This window comes from Brachyistius frenatus, unplaced genomic scaffold (genome assembly GCF_029030835.1).
Source record: "Brachyistius frenatus isolate BFR_SWC_R1_liver_20210118 unplaced genomic scaffold, ASM2903083v1 Contig_4, whole genome shotgun sequence".
Classification (NCBI taxonomy): domain Eukaryota; kingdom Metazoa; phylum Chordata; class Actinopteri; family Embiotocidae; genus Brachyistius; species Brachyistius frenatus.
In genome coordinates, this window is record NW_027210603.1 from 489,888 (window position 1) to 504,831 (window position 14,944).

Sequence of the window (14,944 nt, forward strand, 5' to 3'; positions counted from 1 at the left end):
ACACACACACACACACTCAGTCTTTATCCAATAAAACACTCATGGATGTCGGTCATAAACTTCTGTAACATCTCTTTCGTCATTGTTTCCTCTACGGATTGAAACTTCCTTCACTGAGATAAACACGAGACATTGTTCATCTTTCTGATCTTATTTTCAGTTTTAAACATGGAAATAACTCTAGTGAGGTGATGATCAGTCAGTCAGTCCACTACTTTGATATATTTCAACCACAGACTGGATATAAAAGTGTTCGTAGCTTCCAGGTATGAAAAATGAAGTGTCTTCAGCTGCAATACCAGTGAGTGCCACTAGAGGTCGGCTCCCAAAAGCCTCCGGCTCCATAGACTCCCATTCAACTTCTCTCATCAAATACAAAGTCTATTAAAACTGCAAGCAGAAATCTCAAGCTTTAGACACACTCTTTATTTTCTGTTATTGATTTTTATTTTTGTCTGAGTTTTTGTATTGTTGTTGACCTTTGGTTTGGTATTAGTATGACTGCATTTACACCGCAAATCCAAAACCAGCAATCCCGAAACCCTGTGGTTTACCCTTAGGGGGAATCGCTCTCCGTGAACCGATCAACTAAATCTAATTCTTTTGATAACTTTTAATTCCAAACATGTTAAGATTGCGCAGACTAAATTTCAAGTCGGTCCGACAAAATCTGTAGGAGGAGTTCGTTAAAGTACAACGTGTGAATCGCCAAAAATGGCAACTAAATTCAAAATGGCGGACCTCCTGTTGACTTGACGTAATAGTGCGATGTCATTTTTTTTTGTACGTCTCTGTGTGATACACATGTCCACCGAATTTCGTGCATGTAGGTAAAGGTAGCCGCCGGGGCATCTCTTTAGGTAGCGAGCCATTTGGCCACGCCCCCTCGCGACTCCACTAAAATATGAATTTTTTGCCAGGAGAGACGCGTGTATCAACTTTCATGAGTTTTTGAACATGATAAAAATCCCCAAAAATGCAGTTGTTTATAGAGAATAATAATAACGCGTAATAATAATTCCTTGAAGAACAACAGGGCTTTCGCACCATCGGTGCCCTCATTCATTAGAAAATAAGATTCAGAAAGCTTTTTTGAAGCCATTAAAATACTTGTACTTGTTCATCTAGTTTATTGTTTTCATGTCACATTTATGGACAAATCAGGAAACATGAAAACTCCATGTTATGCAGACTATATTTCTCTTGCAGACACACATCACGGGGGAGTTGATTCTCTCAAAGACAAAATAAAGGAATAACGACGTGAAACTGACGACCGACTTGTTTGGAATTCTTCAACTCCCCCGACAGCTCCGGTGAGACAGAGATTGATTGACAGGTGGTTAGTGACAAGGTTTTGTAAACTCTCACTTCCTGCTGCTCTCTGGGCAGGAAGTGAACTTCTGAACCTCTGACCTGTGATCACTTCTCAGGACGACACGGCGAGCAGGGACATTAAGAGATACTGGAGAGACAGAACAACGCATGATATTATATTATTGGATTACAGTATGAATATGAATCACTTTAATGTTGCAGCTGGTAGAAGAGGGGACTCTTTTAATCCCTTTATATTCTGCTAAATAGCCTCGTCCTGAAGTGAAGAGATTCATTTGGAGTTTGGAAACATGTCGATCTCATCTACAGGTGCTCGGCTGAGTTGAGGTTGATAAAGGTCTTATGATTCAGTGATGTGTTGTTTCATCTGTGAGAAGTAAAGAGGTAAACAACACTCAGTCTTTAGATGAGAGGATGAATTCAGGAGGAGGCAGCAGAGGTTTCATATCAGGATGAGCAGATCACCTCCTGTCCTCTAGGTGTCACTGTTCGCCTGATTATTCTAACCTGCAGCATCAAAATGTCTCATCGCTCTCCATGAGGAGTTTTTTTTAATGAGTGACTGAGAATTAAAAAGTAAAAGTTTCCTCTTTCAGGAGATTCAGAGCTGCTGAGAGTTTTTACTGAGTGAAAGAGAGAAGAGACGGGTGACATCATCCTCCTGAATGTACTACTCTGTGACAGTCAACGTTAAATTCAATCAAATAAATAAAAAATGACAAAAGTTGAAATACATTTTTTTATTAATAAAATAAGCAAAACATTACATTGAATCAAACACATTTTAATGCAACTAAAAACAAGCTATTAACTAAAAATGCAAATTGAATTAGATTAAATTAAAACAATTAATTAAATTCAAATAATTCATCAGAACATTTGAAGTAAGATTAAGAAAAACTCAAATTAAATCTACTTTTGTTTTTTTTAATCTTCTATATTTGATGGGGTGGTTATACATTTCAAGGAACATCAATTCCCTTGAAATCCGCTTTATTTTTTTCCAATTTTTGTTGTAATTTAATGTGCAGCCAGCTTGTTAACAAATGTCGATCTAAATGGGATATTTTTAGTTTCAGGAATAATTCTTACAGTCAGTTATCAGTTCATCAGCAATGCAGGAAGTAGTTGAGCAACTTTTATATCACTGAAGGGGGTTTGTAGAAGAAAGTGAGGGGGGGGGGGGGGGGGGGGGGGGGGGGGGGGGGGGGGGGGGGGGGGGGGGGGGGGGGGGGGGGGGGGGGGGGGGGCCGACACCGCCCTCTTGTCCTGAGTATCTCCAGCTCAGCCGGTCAGGACCCACTTTTAGCCTCATGTGAAGTTTTGTGAACGCAGCCCTGTGGATTTATACAGCCGGACCAAATGTTGCACATCCCTGCATGCTGCCGGTGAACTCTCATATCAGCTCATCTTTTGTTTGTGTCTCTTGAGTCCTCAGAAAGCCGTGATGGGTCTCAGTGAACAAATCAGGTGAAGAAACTGTGATTTTAGTCGGATAAAAGATGGAAAACAGAAAACAAATATAATTATAGGAACTGTTAACAGGAGATAAAAACAGAAAGAGTCCTCAAGAGAAAATCAGTGGAGCATTAAGGGAGGTTTGCATCTATCAAAGCGTGTCAGCAGAGGTCACCGCGCTGGTTTAAACAGATAATATGAAAAAATGGGAAATGCTCGGTCATTGTGGGGGGAATAAGGAAGAGGAGGAAGAGGAGGAGGAGGAGGTGGATGAGGAGGAGGAGGAGGAGGAGGAGGAGGAGGAGGAGGAGGAGGAGGAGGACTCCTGCCTGGTTTGACTTTATGTTTGACCTTTTCGGGAAGGAGAACTAATCCTTGAATATAATAGACTGTAAGATATGGAAAATGACTGCGCTGTTATCAGCGTTGCCCTGGAGACCATCAGCAGCACCCAGGGCTGCTGCAGCTGCCAAGTTATTAAGCATCCAGTTTGTATATGTTGGAGAAATACCTTTTTCTGCACACACACACACTCATGCACAAAGGTTTATTTAATAGAGGTGTCTCTTCATTCTTTTTATGTCTAACAGGACATACATTTTATTTTTTACCTTTGTATGAATCATGATAAACATTTATTTGACTAACAATATGATTATTGTGTAAATATAGTGGTTTTTTTTTTAAATATTTTTATTTGCAAATTATGTTATCTGTTCCCATTTTTAGATATTTAGTTGGAGGATATTTTTTTTTATCTAAAAGTTAAAATAACATCTCCTGCAGGGTTACGTTCAGATTTTGGTCTAAAATGACTTATTTTTATTGTCTTTATTAGTTAAAGGTGCACATTTATCCAAGATCAAATAAAGTGCTGAAGGGTTTAAACCAAAATAACGGGTGAATAAATAAATGAATAAATACCACAGTGGTCTCTGCCTTTGATTTTCAACTATACAGTAAATCTAGGAGGCCTGTTTGTAACCAAACCGTCTCAATACGTGGATTAATACCGCTATTCCTTGGATTTGCAAAATTAAAACATTATTCAAATATATTTTTCTCCGTGTGTGGAAGCGGCTGCGTTTGTTCAACTCTTATCCAGTAAAATCCCAGATGAAAGAAATAAGATAGCACAGCAAAGAACCGGAACCTCAGATGGCTCCCGCAGATAACCTAAAAAATAATGGGAAAGCTGGCTGTATTTAATACGCCGAATAAAGTCTTTGCACATGCAGAACATTAAAGTTGTAAATAATAGCCCTCATGATCCCCCCTCTCCTCCCCCCTCCTCTATCTATCTATCTGGGCATCAATCATTCACACAGATCTGGTCCAGTATAAGTGATGCATTCCCGCATTAGATGTATTTGTTGTGCGAGTTTGAAAAGGCGGCGATAATCTGGGAGGGAGAGATAAGAAATGCCATTTATTCCGCGGCACTTTGGAGCCCGTTTCCCGGGCCGATCAGCCCCATTCTCCCCGACACCTCCAGCAGCTCGCTGATAACGATTAGGCTATTTATTATCTTCACAAAGAACAAAGATTAGCCTGCACCGATGAAAAATTACCCCGGGATGGGCTATAATCAGAGGGATCCGAGGATCCTGCAGCTCCTTCCATCTCCTTCTCACACACACATCAATGCAACACAGAATAACTATTTGGATTGAAAAATATCTATTAAAAACAACAGCAAAAATAAGATCATAATAATAATAATTCACACTTTACAAAATTCACTGCGCTTCCAAACATGTACAAAAAAATTGGCAAAAGCTAATTTATATTGACAACACGTTTCATTTGTTTTAATCTTTATTATTGTAAAGCACTTTGAGCTGCACTTCTTGTATAAAAGGTGCTATACAAATACAATTATTATGATTATTATTATTATGAGGTAAAACCGTATTAGTCCTCTAATGAAATCCTCAGAGCGGAATCAGAGGAGACCTCTCTCCTTTCTCCTGAGCTCGTGTGAGAAAAAGCGCCGTAAATAATACAAAACCAGAAAGGAAGGGATGGATGTGTGGGGGGGCGGATTGAATTAATGTCAAATCCTAAAATGGAAGTGGATGTTCTCCGCCGATAAGGTTTTATCGCCAGGCCAGATCAAAAGGGCTCCCACTCCAAGCATGTGTACTTCCACATTATCATGCTGATGAGCTCTAATACTGCGCGCGCGTCCCTCTGGTGTCCTCCACACCGGCGATTTCCTCTTAATATACCGATTAAAAGGAAGGAATTGTTCTCCATCTCTGCATCAATAATGACATTCAGTACAAACAGTATTGAAAAAAAGATGTATATATAAATCATTTAAAGTTGCTGTTTTCCTCGTGCACTTTTATTAAATTATTATTTGAGATAGATAGATAGATAGATAGATAGATAGATAGATAGATAGATAGATAGATAGATAGATAGATAGATAGATAGATAGATAGATAGATAGATAGATAGATAGATAGATAGATAGATAGATAGATAGATAGATAGATAGATAGATAGATAGATAGGTTTCTTTTTTTTAAAGGTAAAACCTTTTCTAGATTAGTTCATAATGTCAGAAAATCCAATTTCTGCAAAAAGAACTTCCTCATTGACCACATTTAAACTATGTAATCCAATCGAATCTAATGTAATCTAATGTAATATATTATAATCTAATATCATCTAAACGCTCCATTCTCTAAAACTTTGCCGCTCCGTGTTTGTTGGCCTGTTCTTCGAAATCACAGCAGAGTCTGGAGGATGTTCTTCATCTATTATTGATGCTGCCACAGTGTAAATATCAGTTGCGGTGTCCTTCCTCGAGTTCATCCGCCGGGACAACAGCACACAGTCTGAGGGCGACCCCCCCCCCCCCCCCCATCCCCCCACCCCGTCTCCCTCTGAGCTGGAAAAAGTTCATGTCCTGCTCAATCTGCTTCTTTTTTTTTCTCTTCTCCTCTAAAATGCTCTGACGTCAGGAAACGGCGTCAAGGAGGCGGCAGTGCCGGTCGGTCGGGGCTGCACGCGCTCCCTCTCCAATTATTGTCTGTCAATCACGCGCGAGTAGAGTGCACAGGGAGGGAGGGAGACAGAGAGAGAGTGAGTGAGAGAGAGAAGGGGAGGGGATACTGAACTTTCAGCCATTAAACGACTATTATTATTATTATTATAATTATTATTATTAGACCTATTTTTATATAAACATTAGCCCACATTTAGCAGCACCGAGCTGTGCTTCAACGCCTCATAATCTGAAATAAATATGAAATGAATCTCAATCTAACTCGCTTTATTTAACACGAACAGTCTATTATTGTTGTTTTTTTGTTTTATGAACACTACAAACTGATGTGACAATACGTCTTTAAATTGCCTTTTCATTTCAAATGGATGTTTTTCTTTGGTGGTGATGAAACATTAAATTCCACACAAGTCCTGCAGGCCTGTCCCCGAGCAGCCAGACGATGTCCACATGAATATGACAGAAATATCTCCGTGTTTCTGTCTCTCGGGTCGTGTGGATATAAAAAGGCGCTGCGTAATTGGCTGAGTCAAGCTTTCCTGGAGACTCCGCCCCCCTGAGTTTAACAAGCCTGGCCCGCGCTGTCAGCCAGAGTTAGACGTGTTGCCTGAAGTCCCAGCGGACAGAGTTGAGTCTGACACACTGCAACCAAAACCTGGAGGAGACCGACGGAGAGCAGCTTTCCAGGGAGGCGCAGTGGACGAAGCTCTGGTGAAGGTAGGGCTCGTTTCTCTGTCACTGGGTGCCAAAGGAGCACAGGGCTGGGATGTGCTAGTAAATATGGTGGGTGCAGATGACTTTCTATTTTCTTAAATTGCATCATTACATGCACCAGAAGAGGAGTGTGCACGAGCGCTGCGTCTCGAGGACTGATGCTCCCAAACAGATCCCGGGCTGCGCACCACCTCCGCCTGTAAAATATTAACATCTGCTGTTTGCCCGCTGCAGGTTTCCACTGTGAAACACGACTCCATGTCCCGGAGAGGAGAGGACTCGAACTCAGAGGGACGCTGCTGTGGATGGACACCGTGAGGACGCGGGACGGATAATTACTGGATATTCTTTGAAAACACTTGGAGAGCCGCGGAGATGGACGTGGCGGCTGATCAGCCCCGCTGGATGCACCACCACGCCGTGCTGAACGGACAACACCCCGACTCTCACCACCCGGGCCTGGGGCACAACTACATGGAGCCCACGGCGCAGCTGCTGCCTCCGGACGAGGTGGATGTTTTCTTTAATCACCTCGACTCGCAGGGAAACCCGTACTACCACAACCCGGCCAGGGCCCGGGTGTCCTACAGCCAAGCGCACGGTGAGACGGAGCTTCAGCAAACACACGAACTTATGACAAGGAAAGCAGAAAACAGTTTCCTGCACGTGTAAAACAGCAAATCTCTGGATGTTGAATTTTTTGTATTATTCAAATGAGAAACTGCTTTGTTTTTATTTTAATTTTTTATGCCGATAATCGAACATGTTTATTGTTGCATTCTCAACCAACTTTAAATATATTATAAAAGTTTTATTTCATTGAAGCTTTAACCTGCAAACAGGTTTTAAATAGTTTGAATTTAGTTCAATTAAAACCTGGTATAATTGGTGCATTCTGCTTTATTTGCATGTTTAAATCTGACCGGTGAATCAACAAGTCTCCGTTATTTCTAGCATGTTGAACCCTTCCAGTCTGAATGAGAAGAAAACGTGTTGTGTTGTTTCCCAGCTCGTCTGACGGGGACTCAGGTCTGCCGGCCTCACCTCCTCCACAGCCCGGGGATCTCATGGCTGGACGGGGGGAAAGCGGCCCTGTCGGCTCACCACCACAACGCCTGGGCCGTCAGCCCCTTCAGCAAGCCCAGCCTGCACCACCCGGGCTCCGCGTCCCCCGGCGCCCTGTCCGCCGTCTACCCGTGCAGCAGCAGCTCCAACACGGTCTCCGCATCCTCGTTAACGCCGCCGTCCCACTCCAGCTCGCACCTCTACACCTTCCCCCCCACGCCGCCCAAGGACGTGTCCCCGGACCCGGGGGCCGCGTCCCCGGCGTCCTCCGCCACCAGAATGGACGAGAAGGAATCTATCAAATACCAAGTGTCGTTACCGGAGGGCATGAAGATGGAGGGCTGCAGTCCGCTGAGGAACAGCCTGGCCTCGATGAGCGCCCAGACCCCCTCCACCCACCACCACATACCGACATACGGCCCCTACTCTCTCCCGTCGGCCCACGAGTACGGCGGCAGCCTGTTCCACCCGGGCAGCCTGCTGGGATCGTCCGGCTTCACCCACAAGAACAAAGGCAAGACACGGTCCTGCACCGGTGAGTCCTCCGGTAAACAGCCCGCACCACACCCCAAATATAATAAAGACAATTAAATCTGCTCTGTCGTTTATAGAAGGATCTTATCAGGTCTGTTTTCATCTGCAGAGCTCGAGTCAGTAAACTAAACCTGCAGGTCGCAGCTCTCAAACAACAACAAAGCAACTTAATACGGTTTTAAAACGCCGCGTGGCACTCTGCTGCATGATATTAATCCATCTGTGTGTTTGTTCAATTCAACAGCTTTGCATCGGTTTGCAATCTGTTTTCAAATGTTTAAAATTCATACACTGGTGTTGTTGTTTTTTCTTCTTATAAGAGGATTAATTCACTCTGTCGTTAATTATAAACACACACAATTGTACAAAACTATTAAAATGGAATTAGCTTCAATATAAATAACAATAAGAAGAAGAAGAGCATTGCCAATCTGAAAGAATTAATCAAATTATCAAGTGAGAAAAAATAATCAAATTTTTTTATTATTAAAACAAAACGTTTTATGGCAAACGCAACCTGTCAGGAAGGATAAACTCTCTCTTATTTTATTATCATTTAAATTATAATTCAAAATTGCCAGATTACAAATTATGTGATTCAGTTCTTTTGAGTTTCTCCATAAATTACATTGAATGCAGCCTAAACTGTGCAGACTGTGAGTTGAGCATCATTTTGTAAATTGGATTAAAAAAAAAATAATAATAATAATAAAAATACTCTTAATAATAGTAGAAATATTTCCCCCCTAATAAACGACGAGAGGCCGGAGCCACTCCACAGATCTATAATCCTCTTTTGTTAAGCGTGACCGTGTAATGATGCCTGAGCGAACTGGATCCGGCCCAGAGGTGTGAGAGGAAGATGTGCAGGTGCTCGGAGCCAAAATCTCCGAGTCCGGCCGAGAGCCGCTGCTCCGTCACAACATGTTGTCCACGTTGTGATCTGATTACAGCTTCTGTTCCACACCAGCAGAACTTCTCTCATGAAACAGGACAGAAATGTACTGCAAAATAATTATAGGTTACAGGACAGTTGTTGCTGCTATTGAGTTAAAAAAAAAATTAAAAAAGGAAGACGGTTTTATTACATTAAATTATTTCCTGGGGGTTGTTTTGCTGTGCGAATGTTCAAAGGTCAAAGGTTAAACTCAGATTTATGTCACAAAGTGGTAATAAATGTCTGCTGAGGGAAATTTCTTTTAAAAATAAAGAATTCATGTTGAAATGATGTTTTAGAAGCGGCGGGTGAAAGCACGGAGGAAGTACTCGAACAATAAACTCTTTTTCGGCTGCTCGGTGCTTCTGTAATGTAAACTGTAAAAGAGTTGTTTTCCTCTTACAAACAAAGAGCCGGTGGGAACAGAAACGATGTGAACCGAACTCAAACCGATGAAAACAGACTCTGAAATCATGCGTGTCCAACCGATGTGCCGGCCTGATTATCTGCTTTGTAAAGCGGTTTGTGATTTCACAGATGTGTGTGTGTGTCGTCCTTCAGAGGGCCGGGAGTGTGTGAACTGCGGCGCCACGTCGACGCCTCTGTGGAGACGCGACAGCACCGGACACTACCTGTGCAACGCCTGCGGACTGTACCACAAGATGAACGGCCAGAACCGGCCGCTCATCAAACCCAAACGCAGGCTGGTGAGTGCCCGGAGCGCGCGCGCGTGTGTGTGTGTGTGTGTGTGTGTGTGTGTGTGTGTGTGTGTGTGTGTGTGTGTGTGTGTGTGTGTGTGTGTGAAGGGTAGTAAATAAAGAGTGTAAAGTGAAGGAGGGAGGCAGAGGAGGGACAATTCCAGGAAAGTTATATTTTCCCGATCAGTTTCCAGGAATTGTGTTTCCCGCTCACCTCCTGCTCCTTCAGCTCGGCCTGTGTTTCTGTTATCGGTATTACAGCTACTTCTGATACTGTCACTGATAGCACGGACAGCATGTCGTCCCCCACAACAACACAGGGCCTCGCTGACACCTCGTCGTGCTGCTGTGTGCTGCAGCGCCGACCTTTTCAAATTTGTAGGCCGAGGTCTCAAAATGAAGGTCGCTGTGTCGGGAAATTTGTCTCTAATTTTGGTGATACTGATTTTTTTTTAAACAAGATTACTTGTCCAGCGGTTAGAGAGAATTAGCCTACTTCTTAAGCTAAATAAACTGTTAATGCATGATGTGAAATGTCACAAACCTAAAAAAATTTAAAAAAGGCTTTTTAAAGGACAGTGGGAAACTAGAACATCACGCAACAGAGAAAACAGATATTTCCCATCATGAACTACTTCAAATATCAGTGTTGGGTCAGCATTCAGCTCCATGTCACACCATCCTAATGATCACTTTCAAATAAAAGCATTTACCACCAGGGACTCACAGTTTTAGTAAATCAAATCTAAATTTACCTGCATCATCGTTGTATTTGTATTTGTATTTGGCTGCAGAGTATAAAGGGACATCTCTGATTGGACTGATGTCTGCAGCTGTGAAATGAAGACAGTATTTGCAGAGTCAACACTCACTCCTTGCTCATTAAAGCAGGAGGAGGCTCATCAGCAGTGTTCGGCCACCAGGACGCCTCAACACTCTGATGTCGTTTTATTGTGAAAGAACACTTCAAGGTGGCTTGAACAAACTACCGATTTAAACCCAAACGGAGTAGTTGTTCTTTAAAAGTGGCATTTTCTAACCATTAGCAGCAACATAGAAATCGCACGTGCCATCGCAAATCAACAACGTAACTCGCGCACTGCAATAAAGAAAAGCTGCTGAGAAAGAGACGGACATCTATTCCGAACTTTTGTGATTCCTAGTCCACAATTCAGCCACAAGATGATTTCTTTCAAGCGGTTTTGTTTCCCTAAATTGATGAAAGTCTGTCGACGCGCGCGGACTAAATCTAATAAACCGAAACATCAGCCGGAAAACAACTGGCGCTTTCTTGTTGAATATATTCGACTATAAATGCACATATGCACGGTCGTCCATCAGGGCTGGCTTCCGTGCAGCTCGGCCCGGGGCGCGCGGAGCTCCGCGGCGTCTCGCGCTCAGTGGCAGCAGCCTCGCGGCTGTTTCCGATCCGGATATCTGACCGGTCCAGATAAAGCAGCGGGGCCGCAGCCCGCTTCCTCCTGCGGCCTGCAGACTACAGGCCCAGACCTCAGGCTGTGCTGGTCAGCGCGGAGTCCACCACACAGAAAGAAATGTGCAGTGGATTTAATTGAAAAATAAATAAATAAATCAATAAAAAGGAGTGGGAACACTGGGAGCTACCGGGAACTCTGCAGGAAAAAGAAACTACACACACGTCGTGATTTTTAGGGCAACGCAATCAATGGAGCATTTTTTAAAAGAGGGTGCAGAGTGTTGGATTCATTTGAACTCAGTTTAAAGCGCGAAATAATCATCTGTAAAGTGTCCATTATAAATGATATGAGACTTTCTGGGCTCCTAATTTTGTCTTTTTAAACTAATAAAAGAACAAAAAATTGCACAGAATTAAAATAAATGGAGGCTATACGGAATTTAAAAAATTAAAAAAATCACATTTATTCTTGTTTTAAAATTTTTCCTTTGAACTCTGCAGTTAAAAATAGTTCCTGACATGAACTAAATTGGCCATAAATCCATTTGTTAATGAACAGAAAATTAATCTGCAACAGCTGTGAACATTGATTGCTCACAAATATGACATGATTTCCTGCTTCCAGTTCTTTAAGATGTTACTTGCTGTTCATACTAGTTTTTTATGATTGTAACTGAATATCAAGACATCTAAAAATGTCACGATGATCTCCGTGAACAAGTAATTAGGCTTTTTTTTTTAGACAAATTAATTCAAACTACTTCATTCAAATTAAGTAATTCTAGAGTGAAAATAAGCTTTAATTGTCACACTACTGTTAGAGAGAATAGAAAGGTGAACTGATTACGTATTGTACATAATGAAAGGAATATGAATTGATTGTCCTTTAGTACTCTAATCAAAGCTCCATCTGTATTTGTCCTCAGTCGGCTGCCAGACGAGCAGGCACCTGTTGTGCGAACTGTCAGACGACCACCACCACGCTCTGGAGGCGCAATGCTAACGGAGACCCGGTGTGCAACGCCTGCGGCCTCTACTACAAACTGCACAATGTGAGTCTTTGACCTCTCATTTCCAGTTTGGGGCCGAGGAGACAGGAAGTGAGCGGGCAGGTTACACTGATTGTTGAGCGGGGACGCGGAGGAAAGAGGGAGAGCGAGTTTCTTTACTCTCAGACACTGTTGCACTCGATGGTGTTTTCTTTCTTTGTGCTTTATTGTTTCCATGGTAGGCGTAATCCCCTTGAGAGTCACAATGGTGGGACTGTTGTTCGGTGGGACCGCCACAAGGCCGGTCTCCACATGAATAGCATTAAGGCTGGAGGCATTAAAATAGACGATACGGCCGCTATAGATGCAGATTTCTATAAAACAATAAGGATTTCATTCCACTGACTGCAGCTGAAGCCTAATTTAACTGACTTCTCCGTAAAGCGCCGTCGTTGCCACGTCAGTGAAGTACACCGTTGCATTGGCTGACATGTTCCTTCATGATGATCAACAATCTAGTTCATTTTGATTTCATCCCACATTCATGTCTCTGCTGCTGTGAATACACCGTGTATGAATCCGCGACAGAAAGTAGTCCCCAACAAATGCGACTTGTTTTTAAAGGTTTATATTCTCAGAAGGAACCGGCAGGATTGGGACAGAATGAGGGAGTAGAAAAGTAGGAAAGGACCCATGAAGACGTCTCCAACCTGCAGATCATCATCTACCAGTACAACGCAAACCTTTCCTGAGTAGATCGCTGACGGTTCGAACAATATGCAGTTTGTTTCCCACGTAGACTTATTTAGCGGCCGCCCAGCTGTATTGTTTTATCTATTTATTTTTGGACTTGTCTGAGAGAACGACGCTATCAACGAGATGGATTAATGAGTGGACCATCTCCCCTCGCTCCCTCCACCTGTGTCTGCTCCTCATGTGTCAGTGCAGCAGAGGTTAAGCTCCGCCCACAGCGAGACACAGAGATCAGAGGACAGAAACACAGCAGAGGTAGAGCTCCTCCCACAGTGAGACACACAGAGATCAGAGGACAGAAACACAGCAGAGGTGGAGCTCCGCCTACAGTGAGACACACAGAGATCAGAGGACAGAAACAGCAGAGACTCTCACACTGAGCTGGAAACAAACGGCTGCTCACAAATGAGGTCAATAACATGAATACAATATTCTTAGCTGGATAGCAATAGCAGGGGGCGGAGCTATAAAGAGAGGGAAACTCTGGATTTTATGAGTTAAATCTGATATTAGAACGATTTATTTGAGACTTTTCAAACCAGTTTGACCAAACAAGAGTTGCATGCAACGCAGCAGAAAAAAACACGGCCGTGCTGTTGAATATAAGCTGTTGTGATATAAAATGTGTGCGTTGAGTATCAATTTGTTATCGTTCATATAAAAGAAGCTGATTCAGCTGGTTTGGGTGGAGCTCAGCTATGTGAATAAATGTTACTAAACATGAGCAGCTCTCAGAGGAAAGAAAGCTTTGAGCCTTCTGGACGAATGTGTCGTTGGTTTTTGGACTTTTCATGGGATTAATAAAAATATTGAATATTCGTGTTAATATTGCTCTTGTCTTTAAGGACTTTACAAATGTCATAAAAAAACCTACATTTTCTTACTCACCTGTCCTTCTCCACAGGTGAACCGGCCTCTGACCATGAAAAAGGAGGGAATTCAGACACGCAACCGGAAAATGTCCCACAAATCCAAAAAGAGCAAGCGGGGCAGCGACTGCTACGAGGAGTTCACCAAAAGTCTGCACGACAAGAGCTCGCCTTTCAGCGCCGCCTCGCTGGCCGGTCACATGTCCATGGGCCACCTGCAGGCCTTCAGCCACGCCGGACACATGCTCCCCACGCCCACCCCCATTCACCCGTCCTTCGGCCACCCGCACCACTCCAACATGGTGACGGCGATGGGCTGAGGGGAGGACGGCAACGTGGACACCTGAGGTGGTCACGTGACGAGGGTCTGACGAGAGGACAGAGTGTACAGTGTTACAGACATGCGGTTTGTGTGTCGTCATCTTGATTGTGTCTTGATTGATTTTGCCGACGGCGGGCCGGAGAGAAGGACTCCTGATCTGTAGGTACCAGATTCCTCTTCCTGTCGGCATGTAAACACTGACAGCCCAACGGACGGCAGCGTGGTTGAATACAAGCTGAACAGGCCTGTAGTTACTGTGAATAATGTAAATGTGTGAGACTGATGGGGGGAGGGGATTTTTTTTTTGGGGGGGGGGTCCCAGACAGAGAAATCTCCTTCACAACTTTAAATAAAAATATGCTGGATTTTTTTGCTCATGGACGATTTTAAAGGAATTTTCACAAAAGAAACAAGCAAACAAACAAACAAGAAAAAGGTTTATGAATTCTAATTTGAAAATGTTTATTATTATTATTCTTATTATAATTAATATTGTTATTTAGATAATTTATTTTCACTGTTGTTTTTTTCTTTGACTATATAACCTGAATCATAAAATGGATACTGTTATCCCAGTTATGAATATATTTTTAGCTGAAGCGCCTTGTCTGAGCTGGTCCACATTTATACTCTGAAGAAAATAAAGAGATCGAGTTCATTATCAAATCGGTTCTGTCTGTTTAATATCAAATAAGTCTGGGAGAGGAGAAATTCACAGCTCGATCTAGTAACATGTTGAATTTGACAAACACAGGAGGCAAAAATATATCTGACAAGTTCACTCAGTTTAAATCAAAGCTCCAGTGAGAAGCA

At 42.8% G+C, this 14,944-nt stretch overlaps 1 protein-coding gene across 3 annotated transcripts; it reads left to right on the plus strand.

Annotated features, from left to right (window-relative positions):
- The first annotated feature begins 6,404 nt into the window (after window positions 1-6,404).
- On the plus strand, window positions 6,405-14,433 carry gata2b (GATA binding protein 2b). Of its 3 annotated transcripts, none has more exons than XM_069707819.1 (6): window positions 6,405-6,532; window positions 6,764-7,130; window positions 7,539-8,141; window positions 9,627-9,772; window positions 12,125-12,250; window positions 13,845-14,433. In XM_069707819.1, exons 2-6 carry the CDS (start codon window positions 6,905-6,907, stop codon window positions 14,127-14,129), a joined length of 1,386 nt encoding a protein of 461 aa, XP_069563920.1. In that variant the 5' UTR covers window positions 6,405-6,532; window positions 6,764-6,904; the 3' UTR covers window positions 14,130-14,433. The 3 variants fall into 3 exon arrangements, with proteins under 3 accessions (XP_069563920.1, XP_069563929.1, XP_069563939.1); XM_069707828.1 differs by having other exon boundaries at window positions 7,539-8,129; XM_069707838.1 differs by lacking the exons at window positions 12,125-12,250; window positions 13,845-14,433 and adding an exon at window positions 9,872-10,720 and having other exon boundaries at window positions 7,539-8,129; window positions 9,627-9,837.
- Window positions 14,434-14,944: the final 511 nt, after the last annotated feature.

What these genes read in the sequence shown, in the direction of transcription:
- gata2b (XM_069707819.1), top strand. Translation starts at nt 6,905, where the DNA reads ATGGACGTGGCGGCTGATCAGCCCCGCTGGATGCACCACCACGCCGTG. An exon ending in CTGCACCGGTGAGTCCTCCG is followed by an intron (nt 8,142 to 9,626) that starts GTAAACAGCCCG and finishes GTCGTCCTTCAG; the next exon opens with AGGGCCGGGAGTGTGTGAAC. An exon ending in TCAAACCCAAACGCAGGCTG is followed by an intron (nt 9,773 to 12,124) that starts GTGAGTGCCCGG and finishes ATTTGTCCTCAG; the next exon opens with TCGGCTGCCAGACGAGCAGG.